Source organism: Mesoplodon bidens (assembly GCF_964165515.1).
Source record: "Mesoplodon bidens genome assembly, chromosome: 1".
NCBI classification, from domain to species: Eukaryota; Metazoa; Chordata; class Mammalia; order Artiodactyla; family Ziphiidae; genus Mesoplodon; species Mesoplodon bidens.
This window is the reverse complement of record NC_138176.1, coordinates 36,208,281-36,225,161: the sequence shown is the minus strand read 5'-3', so window position 1 is coordinate 36,225,161 and position 16,881 is coordinate 36,208,281. Positions and strand designations below refer to the sequence as shown.

At 42.4% G+C, this 16,881-nt stretch overlaps 1 protein-coding gene across 1 annotated transcript; it reads right to left on the bottom strand.

The window, feature by feature from the left end:
• Window positions 1–15,037: 15,037 nt before the first annotated feature.
• FGFBP3 (fibroblast growth factor binding protein 3) lies at window positions 15,038–15,991 on the bottom strand (the record flags this gene model as incomplete). The annotated part of the gene is made up of 1 exon (XM_081233162.1): window positions 15,038–15,991. The coding sequence occupies exon 1, from the start codon at window positions 15,809–15,811 to the stop codon at window positions 15,038–15,040; it is 774 nt and encodes a 257-aa protein (XP_081089288.1). The 5' UTR covers window positions 15,812–15,991.
• Window positions 15,992–16,881: the final 890 nt, after the last annotated feature.

The window sequence follows — 16,881 nt, the reverse complement described above, 5'->3', positions numbered from 1 at the left end:
TTGAGATGTGGCGCCAGTTACGAGCTTGCAACAGGGACAGGAGTTGGCCAACCCTAGGGAGATGTTGGGACACCCCCATGTTCAGAGCCGTTCTTCTGCTTTCCTTTAATTCCAAGCACGAAGTTGTGCTATAAATCAGAGCTCTGGTGGCTACAGCAGTGTTCAGAGTAGAGGCCCAGGAAAGATTGATGAGATTTGAGTAAGGGGGACAGATAAGAAAAAGGGGGGGAGGTTAATACTAGCATGGAACAGTTCTGAAGACTAGGAAGCTAGAGGGAAGAGATGCTGCTTTGGATTTTCTGCAAGTCGCTATTTGAAAGGATGAAGGGAGGCCCGAGGACTGGCTTCTTTAAAAGAGTGTGTTGTTCTGGCCCTGAAGCAAAGCCATAATGGCCATGCTGGTATAAAGGAGGGGGAAGCCAAAGTGTAATTTTTATATGTTTGTTTTAAAACATTCATTATTTAATTTGAGTAGGTATTATATTTACATGGCTCAAAAATATTAAAGTATAAAAAGATATTCAATAAAATCTCTCTTCTATCCTCATTCCCGTCACCTAATTCTCCCACATTAGATAAATGCTATTATTTGTCTCTAGTGTACCCTACCAGAGATTTAACACATATGCAAGCAAATATGAATGTAAATATGTATGTATATATTTTAACCCCCTTTTAAAATTCATATTATACACACTGTTGTGCGTCTTCCTATTTTCACTCAACAATGTATCTTGTGCATCTCTGCATATTAGTACATTGAGAGCATCCTCAGTGTACTAATATGCACAATGCATGGTTTTTCATTTTGTAGGTGTGCCACAATCTGTTTTACCAGTCTCCTACTGGTGGATATTGACAACGTTTCAAACATTTGCCATTACCAAAAAAAAAAAAAAAAAAAAAAAGCTTCAGTGAACAACTATACGGTCATGTCATGTTTTGAATGTGAGTATATCTGTTTGATCAATTCCCAGAAGTGGAATTGCTGGTCAAAGGGAGTGATGGGGGATACCCAAGGGTAGTTTAAAAAAGTAAAATGCACATAGTGAAAATCAAAAGGTTAAAAAAAGGTATAGCATGAAAAGCCTCTCTCCCACACCACTCCCTGCCACCCAGTTCCCTTCATTGAAGTAACCAGCATGATCACTTTTCCATATATGTATATGGGTTCCTTGTTTCTCTTTTCTTTTTTAACACAAATAGTAGTACACAAGACACCTTGCTTGCTTTTCTGTCTACAGCATTTCTCCAAGATACTTCTGTGTCAGTATCATGTTCTCTCAATCTAAATTGAGGAATTTAGAATTTTCTAATCCTACTCCAGTGTGCTGCAGTTGTAATCATTCTTTTTTTTAATTTCTTTTCTCATCCAGCTAGAAGGCAGTTTAGCTCAAGTCTGAGATTCTCATACCATTGAAAAAACTCTTAGAGGTTACATCTGTTTTTAAGACGTGTGTGATTTGGGAGTTGGTTTTATTTGCATCTCCATCTCTGTGAGCCATGGTGTCAGGGAAGAAAGGTGATTCAAGGAGGTAAAACTTAAAATGAAGCCTCACGTGTGCTCTGCACTGTCTGACTTTCTAAGTCCTGGTTGACACCTGTCATATCTGACTTCCCCTGTTTTACACATTGGTCTTCAGCATAACATATTGTTAGAAATAAGGATTTGGATCTGATATACCTTCTTGGATTTCAGAAGAGGGTAGTGAGGCCAAGAGAGGTTGAACAACTTATTTAAGTCCACCCAACTGGTAGGTGCAGGAACAGAACGAGGGTCTCCCAAGCAAGGTCCACATCCTTCTCTCCTCATGCCGGGACCCTCATCCACCTTCTCAGGACAGCTAGTGTCCTAAGTTGACAGCAGAGTGTTGAACCAGCTCCTCCAGATAACACCTGTGCATGTCATCACCCCACCACCCAAACCTGAAGAACTTCCTAAAGTGGACACGCTAGGCATTCCAGAAGAACCACTGCGAGGACTTTGGGGGAAGGGGGCAGTAGGTAGACATCTGACCTGTCCAGCAGCAGACAGGGCTAATTGGTGCAAGGCCAAGGAAACACTAGACCCAAGAGCTCATAGGAACCACGAATCAAAGTGAAACACTCCTGGGTCTTGTCTGGGTAACAAGTTACCAAACGTGATTCTTACCAGAATCGCCTGGGCAATCTGCAGGTTAAAAATAGCCTCCCCGGTGCTGCCCCAGATGGTCACTTTCAGAAGATCCAAGTGTGTTCCAGAAATCTGTATTTTTCATGAGCTCTGTGGGTGGTTTAAAAAGAGCTACTAATGTTCAGCCCAGATTTGAAGAAATGCCATTGAGTAGAAAGAGGACGTTAAGTCAGACATGGGTTCATGGGGCAGCTCTTCCCTACAAGACATTCGCTCTGAGCCTCAGTTTCTCACAATGTTAATTGGGAAAGATAACGCATGCCCTTCCAACCTTACAGGGTGGCTGTGAGGCTCAGATGAGGTCATGTCTGTGAGAACACTTGGCAGATTATAAACAACATATACATGTGAGGGGCATTACTTCACTGTGCCCAAGAGGAAAAGATATTTGGAAGAGCCTGGTTGATTTTCAGGGCTCAGCAACAGCTCCCAGCTACACTTGGGGAGACTGCTGCAAAATCCACACTTGTTTTCCTACGAAACATCCTCTCCTTCCTTGTCCATGGGCTTTGCCTGGGACTAGCTTCATTTTAGGTCAACTTACGTTTTGCAGGGGTTTGTGCTGGTAGGTTGGTTTCAGAGGCTCGGACCCGTTATTGCATCAGGTATGAGACTAATGAAGAGTGCTTTCTCTCCAGACCATTCCTGGCCCTGGCCCCTCAGAGTCCCCTGGATTGAGGAGCGCCTTTGTGACTTGAATCTAGGTCACAGGATTGCCTTTGTTAATCCCATGGGGTCACAGTTGCACCCGGTGCTCGGAGGAGGAGCGATGAAACGGAATAAACGCCTTACCTTTGACTTCCCGCTTTCCTACAGAGAGATGCGAAGGTTCCTAGAGGTTAATAAGATAGAGCACTGTGGGGTTCATTCCCTGGGGCTCTCCTTGAGTGGTGTGACATCATGCTGTTTCCTCGGGGCTACAGTGGGTCTCCTAGAATGTCAGAGAATAGCACCCCGCCCCTCGCAAAAAAAAAGGAGTTCATATTCTGTAGTCTGATCTACTGAAAGTGCAGCCTGCCTCAGCCTGGATTGAGGTTTTCTTCTCCCCCCGCCCTTTTAAAGTGCCTGTAGGCTTGGAACTACCATTTAAAACAAGAGGTAAATTGCAAGAGGCTATTTCATGCCAAGGTAGAGTAGCATCTCAAAGAACGCTTAGCTAGGAGAGCGTGATGGGCATATCCTTCCGCTCCCTGAGCAGGCAGGGAAGGTGGCCAGTGGGCGGAGAGAGCCCTAGCTTCACCCCGCACAGCCTGCCTACACTTACTTAAAGGAATATTTTTTCGAGTGGCCTCCTCCTTAGGCTGTTCATGATTAATGTACTTAATTAATGTACTTAATTAATTAATAATTTTGGCAGACGTTGTGCTTTTTTTAATAAAGAGGGGGGAGCCATTTTCAAGATAGAAACGATAGTTCTTTAACTGTTGCCTATGAAGCGACAATTACAGCATTTTTTCCCCAGTTGTCAAAATGTTGCATTTTACCTTCTCTTTAAGGAAGGATTTGCCATTGTAAGTTTCAGACCCCAATTAGTCCACCGGCATTCCTTAGGAAGGCCTGGTTTTCTTATACATCCGGATTTTGATTCGCTTTTTCTCCAACGTCAATAGACATTTCCTGAATGTGTCCTAGAGGCAGGCAGCGCAGAGGAGAAGATGGAAACCAGAACAATTGACTAGCAACTACTACATGCCTGCTGGGCAAATGTTTTCCTTAAGAAAACGAAAACATCAGCTTCCCTCCCTTTGCTTTAGTAATTCCCCCAACTTTGCTATACATTGGGATTACCTGAGTTTTAAAATAATTTTATTTATTTTTTAACATTTATTTATTTATTTATTTGGCTGCGCCCGGTCTTAGTTGCGGCACGCGGGATCTTCCTCGAGGCATGTGGGATTTTTAGTTGCAGCATGAGGACTTCTTAGTTGTGGCATGCATGCGGGATCTGGTTCCCCTACCAGGGATCAAACGCGGGCTCCCTGCATTGGGAGCACGGAGTCGTACCCACTGGACCACCAGGGAAGTCCCTTAAAATAATTTTAAATAACACTGTTGCCAGGCTCTCACCCCCAGACATTCTGATGTACGGGAGTGTGACCTGGGCCACAGGGATTTTAAAAAGCTCCCCAGGTGATTCTAATGTCCACGAAGTTAGGGAACCCCTGGCCTAACTTCTTTTCTCAGGTTTCAACTCAGTATTTCTTCCTTCAGGAAGCCTTCCTAATCCCCCCTCTCTGTCACCTCCACACACACCCATGACCCTGACCCAGTCGGGTGTCCCTGCAGCACCCTGGGCTCCTGCAGCCCCTGGTACTTACTCTTTCATAATACTGGCCACCTCAATCAACGCTCTTCCTCAGGAATACTGGGAGATTCTGGAGGGCAAGACCGGTGTTCCACACACTCTTGAATCCCTGGCGCCTGGGGCATTGTGTGTTCTCTACTAGTTAAAGGAGTGATTTAATTTTCTACTTGGACATCTCCTTTTACTCATTCTGTACATGCCAATTTACTTTTTCTGGTGATAATGTCATTTTGTATTGCCCACTTAATCACACTTTCTCTAATTTTCATGGTAATTGGATAGGTGATAAAAATGAAGGATTTACATTATTTTATGTTTTATATATTTTATAAAATAGTTTGGGAAATAGTGCCAGCTGAAGCTATTTTAAAAATATGGTTTTTACAGAAAGAAGAATAAATTATTAGATTTGGTGGAGCATTATTTATGAAAATAATATATTCTTTTCATTTAGGCTTCTGTAAACTTAAAACCCAGTTCTTCTATTATTAAAAAGAAGTTTATATTTTGAGAGGTGCTTTATAAGATTAGACAAGGGCAAATCAGGAAAAGTGTCTCTTTTTTTTGTTTGATTCATAGGGATTTAACGAAAGGGGGCGCGCACACGCACACACACATTTCTCAAGTTGTACCACGCTTTATTTCCAAAATTCAGACAAAGGAACAGATCTGCAAACACAGGCCCCCTGTCACATCACGAAAGGGGTTAGATTACTAGGCTAGTCGACGACGGGGGCCTTCAGAACCACGGTAATTGTCTCCACGTTCCTAGCCCCTCATTTCTAGATTCTGCGACGACGTCCATAGACTTCTTAATGTCCCGCTTTGTAACCCCCGTCGGGCCGCGTGAATGGTGGGGAAGGTAACGTGACTGCAGAGCGCAGGGTCGGCGCCGGAGGGGCGCGGGCTTGGCCAGTGGGAAGGTTGGATGCGGAGCGGCGACATCACCCCACCGGCATCAGGCCATCGCCTCCATTCAGCGGCGGAATGTGGGCGGGCAGAGGATGCGCGGGCCCCTCGGCCTGCAGTTAACCCTGTGTGCGCCCGCGGCGGAGCATCACCCGGCGCGCGGAGCACCACCGGACGCACAAAACATCACCCGGGTCGCGGAGCACCGCGCGTTCCCGAGCATCGCGCGCAGTGCTTTGGCTTGCCAAATTCGTTTTCCTCTAAAATATACTCGTGTTCGTGGCTCTTTTAGTGCTGTCTTTTTTTTTTTTTTTCAATCTTACCATTTAATCACCATGGTTACATTCCTCAGGACCACATTTTCTCACTACAATTCAAATAATGTAGAAAACATTTTAAGGTAATCGTGGGGCCCGGGAAGCTTCCGTTGCACAGAGCCCACAGGAGAGAAGCCAGCAAGGCAATGGCTCTGTCTCTCTTACTCTCTTTCTCTGTAACTTTATTATATTCCTAACTAGAGGCGTGATCAGTTTCCAGTTAGTTTTTCTTCAGACTTTCTATTTAGGAAATATTCATATCTACAGAAAAGTTGAAAATGTAATACAATAAGACAGATGAACATTCCTCTATGCTTCATCTACGTTCACCACTTGTTAGCATTTTGCAATTTAGCTTTATCATATATCTGCATAGAGAGATTTCTTTCTCCTGAATTACAAGTAAATTGCACATCTCATATCAGTTTGCCCTGAAATAATTCACATGCAGGAACTAGGCATAAGGACGTTTTTCTTCATAAACACAATACTGTTATCACACCTCGGATAATTAACTCTGCTTAAATATCATTTAAAATATAGGTCATACTTAAATGTTCTCAGTTTTTCCCAAAATACCTTTTAACTAGATTTTTTAAAAAAAATCCAGAATCCAATAAAGTTTCATGCATTACATCTAGTTATGTTTTTTCTTTTTATAGTAATTTTGTTATATATTATTATTGTTGTTATTTTCAGCCTCCCTGGCACATTTCTGGAGTTTAAATTTGTGCACTGTGCCCTACAGTGCAATATGGATCTTGAATATAGTTCCCTGTGTTATACAGTAGGACCTTGTGGTTTATCCATATTACACTTTATTTTTTAATCCCTTAGATCACGGAGAATGAGTACTAGTCAAGATTGTAATAGAAAATATCCAAATGGAACTCATAGCAGAAAAAAAGCTGAAGGAAAAAAGGAAACAACATTTTCAGAGTGATCTGTTTATTTTTTAAACCCTAAACTGTAGGACATGACCATATAAAATGTGCAAATACGACATTAGAAATTCTTTAATGAATATTTAACTACTTTTCAAACAATGAAATCCGCCTAGAAAATTACTCTGATCAAATCTACAGCTCGAATAAGTAGATGAAGGTCTCTGCGCCTCCAAAGTCTTTACTAAATGGAGAAGTAATGACTAATCAAAGCAATGAAAATTTTAAAAGAATTATTCCTTTTAAATCAAAACTTCAAATGCTACTCTGGACTATTAGCTGTTAAAGAAAATTACATTTAAAATATAGGCCATGAAATCGGCAAACTAGGTGAAAAAGAGGAGACCTCTGGAATGATTTTGGGGGGTAAGGATCCTGGAAAATGGCCCTCACATCCTTCCAGCATGAGGATGTTCCTAGCGCCACCCCCCCCAAAAAAAGTTAAGTTCAAGTAAATGATTATCCAAGTTTAATATTTCATTGTACACAAAAATTTCTTCAGATGGAGAAATTTGGCTTTTAAATTCTAAGCACAAATGCAAAGTAACGCATTTGTGTAGCTCCTGTAGCTCCTCTTACATGTTTCACAATTATGTCATAATTAGCTTTGACCAATGGAGGGACTTGTGAAAGGACACATTTAGATTTTCTGTTAGAAGAACATGACTGTCACTTGTGCATTAAAAAAGCAGACACACACAGACATGCAAACCCTAGAACTGAAAAAAAAAAAAGCTGAATAAACAGCAATTAATAGTATTTCAATAGCTGATTCACTTTGTTATACAGCAGAAACTAACACAACATTGTAAAGCAATTATACTCCAATAAAGATGTTAAAAAAATATTATTTCACAAGGACAACTAAACACCAATATAAAACATCCACATAATAGTCATAAAATAATAATACATGTCCAGTATTCAGCTAGACATGATATTTTTCATGGCACTAACAGCACAATATTTACAGAAAATAACAGCAAATTTCTGGATTTGATTAAAATGATTTCAAAAGTTATAGCCAGAACAGTCCGAACTAATGTTTCATTAGTTTCACACCTGTTGTAAAAAGCACAGGTTTTCACTCAAAGAATTGAAGAAATGGAAAAAAAAAAGTCAACTGTAGGTATTGATTTAAAAGGTTGTTGGGGACTTCCCTGGCTGTCCAGTGGTTAAGACTCCATGCTTCCACTGCAGGGTGGACGCAGGTTCAATCCCAGGTCAGGGAACTAAGATCCACCCCCCCACTTCACCCCCTGCATGCCGCTCCAAGAGGACCAAATAAATAAATAAAATAGGCCTATACCATCTTGGTTAAGGGAAAGATGTGCAAACCAGAATTTTGGACAAAAATCCAGAAGCATTCTTGGTGTTCTACACCAGCACTGTCCAATAGAAATATAATGCCAGTCACATACATGATTTTTTTTTTTAATTTAAGGTTTTTTTTGGCCTCACCATGTGGCATGCAGGATCTTAGTTCCCCAACTGGGATCGAACCCGTGCCCCCTGCAGTGGAAGCATAGAGTCTTAACTACTGGACCACCAGGGAAGTCCCACACATATGTGATTTTAAATTTCCAAGTAGTTACATGAAAAAAAAAACATAAAAAGAAACAGGTAAAATTAATTTTAATAATTTACTTTCTTCAACCTAATATCTCTAAAATATCACTTCCACATGCAAGCAATATTATAAAATTTTTTCATGAAACATCTTACATTTTTGTGTTGTAGGGGGAGGGGTACCAAGCTTTTGAGACCCAGTATGTATTTTATACTCACAGCTCATCTCAATTCAGACTAGCCACATTTCAAATGCTCAGAACCTCATGTGTGTAATAGCTGCTATATTGGGCAGTGCAGTGCATAGTTTGACTTTATTTCAGGAGACAGGGTCTCAACTGTGCTAGTAGCAATGTCATTCTTTGGAACAATTCAAAGATTATATGCTCTATTTTCTGGATCTGCCCAGAGATGTCACATCTTGATGAAGTACATATTAAAATTGCCCTTTCTGACACACAATGTGAGATCCTATGAAATGGTGCTAAAGCAATTGGACTTAAGCTAGATAAGACAGAACATGTGTGAGATGAGTTAAGTGAAACATCTTCAAATGAAGAGCAAATTGTAGTTGGTGATAGAAAATGAAATTAATTTAAAATGTGCTCTCTCCGTACTTATTTTTGGTATATCCCTTGCTATTAATAAGGTTATCAAAAGCTTATAAGAACAACATATAGATTCAAGGTTGCCTATTTCACTTTTCAAAAAATTAACAATACTTTTTTAATTTTAGTGAAAATTCGTTATTTAAATTGAATGAAACCGCATGTGACATATGAACAAAAGTGACATTCTAATAAAACATAAGGAAATCAAAAGGAAAAGAATGTTTGCATGACTTTGAAGGAAAAGATTTATTCATAACTGATTCTAAACTAATTTCAATGGAGCCTATTTTCTGGCCTTTGTAGAGCAAGGTATCCTGTCAACTGAAGAGAGATTTGAACAAATTGGAGACTTTGAATTTAATATTGAATGGTTCTAGATACTGCTTTAAGAGATGAAACATTGAAGTATAAGTGATAGCAATTTATAGGATTAAATTAAAATGTTTTACAAATACATTAAATACTTTATGCTATTTTCTGTAATAATGTTAATTATCATTTGCAATTCCAACACAGTGCTTGAATGTGATTTATAAAATTTCGGGTTCATTTCTTTTTTTTTTTTTTTTTACATCTTTATTGGAGTATAATTGCTTTACAATGGTGTGTTAGTTTCTGCTTTATAACAAAGTGAATCAGTTATACATATGTCCCCATATCTCTTCCCTCTTGCGTCTCCCTCCCTCCCACCCTCCCCATCCCACCCCTCCAGGCGGTCACAAAGCACCGAGCTGATCTCCCTGTGCTCTGCGGCTGCTTCCCACTAGCTATCCGGTTCATTTCTGAATCTAAGAAATTCATTGACAAATTCAGTTGCTACTGCGTCAGCAGAATGAAGTTTCTCAAAATCGAAATTAATAAAAAGCCACCTAAGAACTAAGATGACTCAAAAATTATTACGTAATTTGGCATTTCTGGCACAAATCTTGCCGTTATAATGCAGACAGCATAATTAGCAATTTTGCTGAAATGAAGACGAAAAATTACAATAATAATAACTTGTGAATTATATAGGTCACTATTACTCATCCATCTTTCACTGGCCCATCAAGAGGACCCCAGACATGCACCATGATCATAAAATTTCATTGTCTTTGACATTTTACCAACTTTCAATCGTTATAAAAATTATAGTTTTCATACGTATAGATTTAAAATTCTGTTGTTCAAAGGTATAGCCAAGATAGGAGGATAGACTATGTTTATTAGCTTGCGTTACGATTATTTAATATTTAGACATACTGTATGTGGACTTCCCTCCATTGGAACTCTTGCCTCAGGCCCTGCAAATATTGGAGGAGGACCTAAAGAGGGAAATGCTACTTGGAGTGATGTCTCTGCCTCAATAATCGTAGTATTCCCACCCCTATTTCTACAGCTCTGAGAATCAATCCCTTACTCCCAGGGGGTCCCCTGGTACATTCCCAGAGAGACTGTAGTGGGACAGACCTTCTTTCAATGTGCTCCTGGGTTTAGTGCAACCCACCCCTCCCTGGGGACCTGTCACGCTTTCCTGGGGGTTAGGTGGGAAGTCAGTTTGAGCAACACCATGTAGTGCAGCGTGCCTTTGATCCCCACCAGCTGTTCCGCCTGGGAGGTTAATAAGCAGCCATTATTCCCCAACACATGCGGGGGTTCAGACTTGGGAACAGGCCACCAACAGAAGTTCACAAGCTCATTAACCCTTCTCACTCTTAGATCTGAGCTCTCACTTTCAATATTTAACAAGGACCAGAAGTCTATGAATTTCAATTAGGATCTAATGGCAAACTTTGAGATAAACAACAGAATGGTAAACAAAGGGACTTTTATGTTATTGATATAGAATTTTGTGAAACTGCATTCGTTACCAAAATAACACACCAGTCATGTCTAAAGGGTTTTCTAAGTTATTTTAACGCAAATGAAACTTCATGACTATTAAAAGAGAAGGCCTCCTCTTTAAATTTGAACCAATTTACCATCAAACAGTAGCCAAATTTCAAGGCTGCAGTCAAAGGGGCTCAGTCGAGGCCCCTTCTGGCCCATCCTCTCTTACATCCTACCAGCTGGTCCCATGAGGCTAATTATCCCTCCTGCAAATAACTTCAGCTCTCCAGCCTTCAACCTGCCCCCAGCCTTCCTAAGGCAGCCCACCTGCTTTTAGGCATACGTGCTGTCCTCTTACACTGAGGTCCTCCTTCTTTCTCGGTGACTCAAAGTTTTTATAACAGTGTAGGTGCCAGCCATTCACAGTTACTCAAAGTGATTTCACCCTCCAGATTTTCCTGAGGGTTTATGTTGTGGATTTTAACAGGGCTTTGCAGGAACATCCAAACCCATCTGAGAAGCTGGTTGCATACCCACATGGTGGAGACTGCTGGTGTGAGCTAAGGAATGAAAGATGTGACTGTCCTAATCAACTTCTTTCCTCTGGGCACACTGCAGGCAGTAAGTTTTCAAAATACTCCAATCCTCTGTGTGTGTGTGCGTGTGTGTATGGTGTATGTGTGTGTTCTGTTGTGTAGTGTGTTCTTTTGCTTTGCTTTTTAAATTTAATCGAGAGCCCTCCCAAGCCTTAAGTAATAATAGGAAGGGAGAAAAGAGAGAGGGTAAAGAGCCGCCTCTAAATGCTGGCAAACATTTCATCCTGTGGCACTCCCAAGGAATACTAACACATGATTAAACATAAACCCTCCTGGGGATCCCACACTGGCCATCTTCCCTTCGCCTCTCTCCCCACATCTTAAAATCAATGCATAAGGGCCCTCTCCCTGTCTCGATTTGGAGAAGAATCGTCCTCATTGTGATCGTTACGCATGGGAACAAAAGAACATATGGATCAAAGGTTTAGGGTCCTCAGCCCCACCACCATCACATGACCACCCAGCTCAGAGGCGGCAACAGTCAACTGAAGTGCTGGTTGGAAGCTTCTGGCCTTCTATGGAGAGTCCCTGTGGTTACCTAGAAACAGACTACTCACATCATTTACATTGTTTTGCACTGTGCTGCCAGCAGTCCTTTGGGAGATTCTATATTTAACCATTTCAAATTGTACCCTTAACCTTAATGAAAGCATCCTTTTTTTCTCTCTCTCTGAAACATACAACCCTGCACCCCTCCAGTCCCCAAATTCGTTTTGGTTTTCCTTTGGAATTTTAGAATCAGTTTGCCCAATTCTCACACCAAAAAATCCTTTTGGTAGTCTATTGTTATCATGTTTAAATGTATAGATTATTTACAGATTGACATTTTTAAATGTTAAGACTTCTTTAATCATAATCATAATCATAATCCACATATGTTTTCATTTACTCAAGTCTTTCTGTTCTGCCCTCAGAAGTATTTCTGTGTTCTTCGCATAGCTCTTGTATATTTTTTATTGAATTTATTCTTAGGTATTTTACCTTGGATTGCTATTATTAATGGCACCTTACATTATCTTTTTCTAACTGCTGTTGTCTGTATATAATGACCGCCTAATAATTTTAATAGGGCTGAAGCAGCTGTCTTGCTTTACAAAAGGGAAAGGAGGGCTTTGGTCTGCTTTTATACCTGCTTTTAAAAATTGAAATGGGGAAGAGTTTGAATGTGGTGAGCCAGAGGTCACAGGAGGGACAAACTTGGGGTAAGTTCATCAAAGCTCTGCAGCTGTAAGCATCGGGCAGGAAGTAAGGAGACAGGCTCTTTGAAGTTGTAAGAAAGCCATGGAGCTGGGAGGGCAGCTGTGGTCCCCAAGCCTCCAAGACCAGAAACATTCTCATCTCCTTTCAAGTCCTTGTCACCGAAGGACATCACACATACCCTCTTGCTTACGCGTCAGGGATGCGAGCACTGTATTTTGTTCTCCTCATCAGATAATTCTCCCTTCTACAACTACACATTTCTTGCTTATTTCTTTTTATGTGGCTCCCAGCTGAGATGGAGAGTTTCTGATCACCATTTTGCGTAAGTGCCCTGTAAGACTGAATCCCTTTGGGGAATTCCCTGGCAGTCCACTGCAGGGGGGCCAAGTTCGATCCCTGGTCAGGGAATTAAGAGCCCTCAAACCTTGCATTCCTATCTTTAGGGGGTGGTCTCAAGCTACTCTGAGTTTCCTTTCCTTGGCCAAGATGGATTTTATCTAATGGTCAATGTTACTCAGAATGTGATTCATAAACGTGGCGTGAAACTATGGTCAATCTGAATGTTTTGCCAATTGTGTGAAGGATGTACAGAATAGGTAAAAGATAGTTTACATTTTCTAGGGGCTGATCAAGGAGGAAAAAGTTCAGGACATGTTCAGTATCTGTAAGATTGTTGCATTTACCATTATTTTAAAGGAGAGGAGTGAGAAAAACAGAAGGTCAGCCAAAAACCCTTATATCTGGTGGTGGCTTAAATGTCTCATGGGTTCAGCCCTGTAATATAAATGAATAAAGTCAATTTATAAGACGTGCAGCAGCAGTGGAAAAACTCAAGAAAATATATCTAATCTAAAGAGGTCAGCCAATATTCAGCATCAGCCAGTTGTTGCAATGTGGAAAGATGTGTCCAATGTCATTAGATCTAATTTTACAAGAGAATTCAGAAATCTGGCTTTTTATATGAAATTATCTAATTTTTAAATGCTAGCAACAAATCCCAATTGGGAGGGAGGGAGGAAGGGTGGAAAAATGAGAGAACTGCATGCCGGCCAAACAGAGTAATGATAGGACCCAGGGTTTGTCAGTTTGTGATTTTTCCCTTATGCAGACTTGTTCTTGTCTTTCCCCAACAATTATAAATGTTTTTAGGAACTAACTTCAAGGTGTACTCAGAACTAGATCAAATGCAGTCAAAATTTCATTGTCCTGCCAGTTCTTTAAATCTAGCCATACAGTTTTTATTGAGCACCTAACACACGCAAAGTCTATTATTTCATCTTATTTAAAATGAAATATGTTGTAATGAGGTGGATAGACCTAGAGTCTGTCATACAGAGTGAAGTAAGTCAGAAGGAGAAAGACAAATACCATATGCTAGCACATATATATGGTATTTAAGAATAAGAAAATGTCATGAAGAACCTAGGGGTAAGACAGGAATAAAGACACAGACCTACTTGAGAATGGACTTGAGGATATGGGGAGGGGGAAGGGTAAGCTGTGACAAAGCGAGAGAGAGGCATGGACATATATACACTACCAAACGTAAGGTAGATAGATAGTGGGAAGCAGCCTCATAGCACAGGGAGATCAGCTTGGTGCTTTGTGACCGCCTGGAGGGGTGGGATAGGGAGGGTCGGAGGGAGGGAGATGCAAGAGGGAAGGGATATGGGAACAGATGTATATGTATAACTGATTCACTTTGTTATAAAGCAGAAACTAATTTAAAAAATAAAATATGTTAACAATTAATTACGTGAAACAGAGATATGACTTCCATAATGGTCCAAATGACTCTGAGATATGTACTTACATTTTAGCTTTTTTTAAAAATACGATCAAATACAAAGAGAATTGTTTTTTAAAACCTACTGGAGCACTCAACTTCTATAATTCACTTCTGAATTTGGAAGGTTAATAGGAAAGTTTCAGAACACTAGGCATCACTGTTTAAAAGCAGCACTTCTAAAAGAATTCAAAGGCAATCATCCTGAAAACCTTTTCACTGGAGTCAGTTTTGAGCGCTGAATGGCTTCGATCCCTATAGCGATCGTCTATGACAGGAGAGAGCACCCAAGTTCATACTAATTCCTAAAGAGAAAAAAAAATTGGTAACCTTGTCAGCTGAGTAGGTGAGATGACACTGAAAATTCAACCTGGCTCAGGTTATCAGTTGCTCATGAGTATATTTTAATAGAAATGTGTTAAACAGTGTACATTGTATCCTGCTTCCCCCACGAGAGTCACATCATCTTAGTCAGTTTTTCCCACTTATTTTTTCAGCCTCTCTGTACCCGTCTCTCTCCCCCATCTACAGTTTTTGCACATTTAGGGTATGCCTACTTCTGTTTCCACTAGTTCTTCTGCTCTTAACCAGGGTCGACTCTTAATAATTTTTAACTTCCCTGCTGTCTCAGAGACTCTCCATAGCCTTTATACTCTCATCCCAAGCCCCACCTCCACCCCCCAGACCCATTCTAGAACCTGGACTCTTCCCCACTCTCTATCCAGTATCTCGTGGCCGAGGATGCCCTTAGCTTCCCCTCCCGGGCTGCGCACAGATCCCCTCCCTCCCTCTCCCCTTTCCTCCCCAGGCCCGCACCCTCAGCCATTCCAGAAATTGACAAAGAAGTTGCAGAGGGAATGCCACTTCTCAGCACAGTAGGTCTCCGTGAGCTTCGCGTTCTCTTCCAGCTCGTCGGGATCGGGCCGGGTCCCCAGAGATCGCTCCTCGTCTGGGTTCCAGGCAGCCTTTCTCTTGCCTCCTTTGGTCTTCTTCTCAGAGGGCTTCCCTTTGGGCGGCATGTTCGGGTGAGGCGGGGTCCTTGCGGTGGGGCCGCGCGCGGCCTCTCGGGGCTGCCCCCGGCTCCTGGCCCGGAGCTTGGGATCCCGGGGAAAGTCCGCCCCAATAAGGCTGACGAACGGGGATGCATGGGGCACCAGGCGCAGCTCCGCGCCCTGGCCCTTCTTGCCCGCGCACAGGCGGGCCTTGAGCGGCGCGGGGTCGTGGCAGGGCCGCCTCTTCCTGCGCAGCCCACCCAGCACCTGCTTCCAGTAGTGCGAGCGGCTGGCGGCGTAGACCGGGCAGCGCCCCGGCTCCCCGCGGTAGGCACACTGGTGGCGCGCCCCGTCCGGGCCCTGGCAGCGCAGCGCCAGCTCGCTGCCCGCCGCGGGCCCTGGGGCGGGCGGCAGGAGCTGCCAGCTGCACGCGTGCCGCTCGGGGCTGACGAAGCGACCGGAGGAGCCGCCCGCGGGGCCCGGGGCCGACTCGACCGCGCTGCCAGCCGCCCCCTGGTTTCTCCCGGCGCCCTCGAGAAGGCAGCCACCCAGCAGCAGCAGCAGCAACGAAAGAGACGCTCGCAGCCTAAGAGGACTCATTGGCTCGTGGTGTCTGCACTCAGTTCGGCTTTCCAGGGACCCCTGAGCGCTTCAGTGGTAGCAGGGCCAGGAGAGCAGCATCCCTTGGACCTGGGGACAGAGGCAGAGACGGCTACTAACTGAGTCGGGCGCAGCCCTTGGCCCAAGCACAGGCACCTGCCAATCCCCCTCCCCAGACTTTCTGGGCGTCGGTTTTCAGTGGGCAGCAGCAGCTTGCGAGTGGCCCCTCTGAAGAGGTTTCCTGGGAAAAAGCCAATTACTGTCTAATCTTTTTGAAACTATTTGCGCATTGAGGTTTTTCTCCCCATTGCAAATATGATAGCAAAGCGATGCCTGATAATTACCACCTCCACCCCTTCCTCCACCCCCTCCCTTCTGCACCCTCCAGTAAATTATCTACAATGTCATTTCAGATTATTCTTTGGAAAAACGCACTTTTACTGCACTTTGAACTTACCGAGTTCTGGGCGAGGTGGCGGAGCCTTGTTAAGGTAGAAGGAATGACTGCAAGGATTAGTCTGTTTTAGCCGGCTCCCAGTGAATGAACGTGCTATCAATGGAACAGAACGGGCCTCCACGACTATGCCCCTCCCAGACTTCTCTCTCTCTGCCTGGGAGACTTCCCACCACCGTGACACACACACACACACACACACGGACACACAGACACACAGATGTATGATACAAGTGGCAATGTAACATGAAATATAAATCTTTTTTGCTTCCAGTGTTTAAAATAATCACGCGAATTTTAACAAATCATTTTCTTTCCTTTTACATATTTTTACTTGAATTTTACTTATTTATCTTAATTGAATTATAGTTGATTTACAATATTGTGTTAGTTTCAGGTGTACAGCAAAGTAACTCAGTTATACATATATATGTATATATCTATATTCCTTTTTTAAAGATTCTTTTCCATTATAGTTTATTACAAGATATTGAATGTAGTTCCCTGTGCTCCACAGTAAATCTTTGTGTATCTATTTTATGTATGGTAGTGTGCATCTGTTAATCCCATACTCCTAATTTATCCCTCCCCCCCAAAACCACTTGTTTTCAATGCT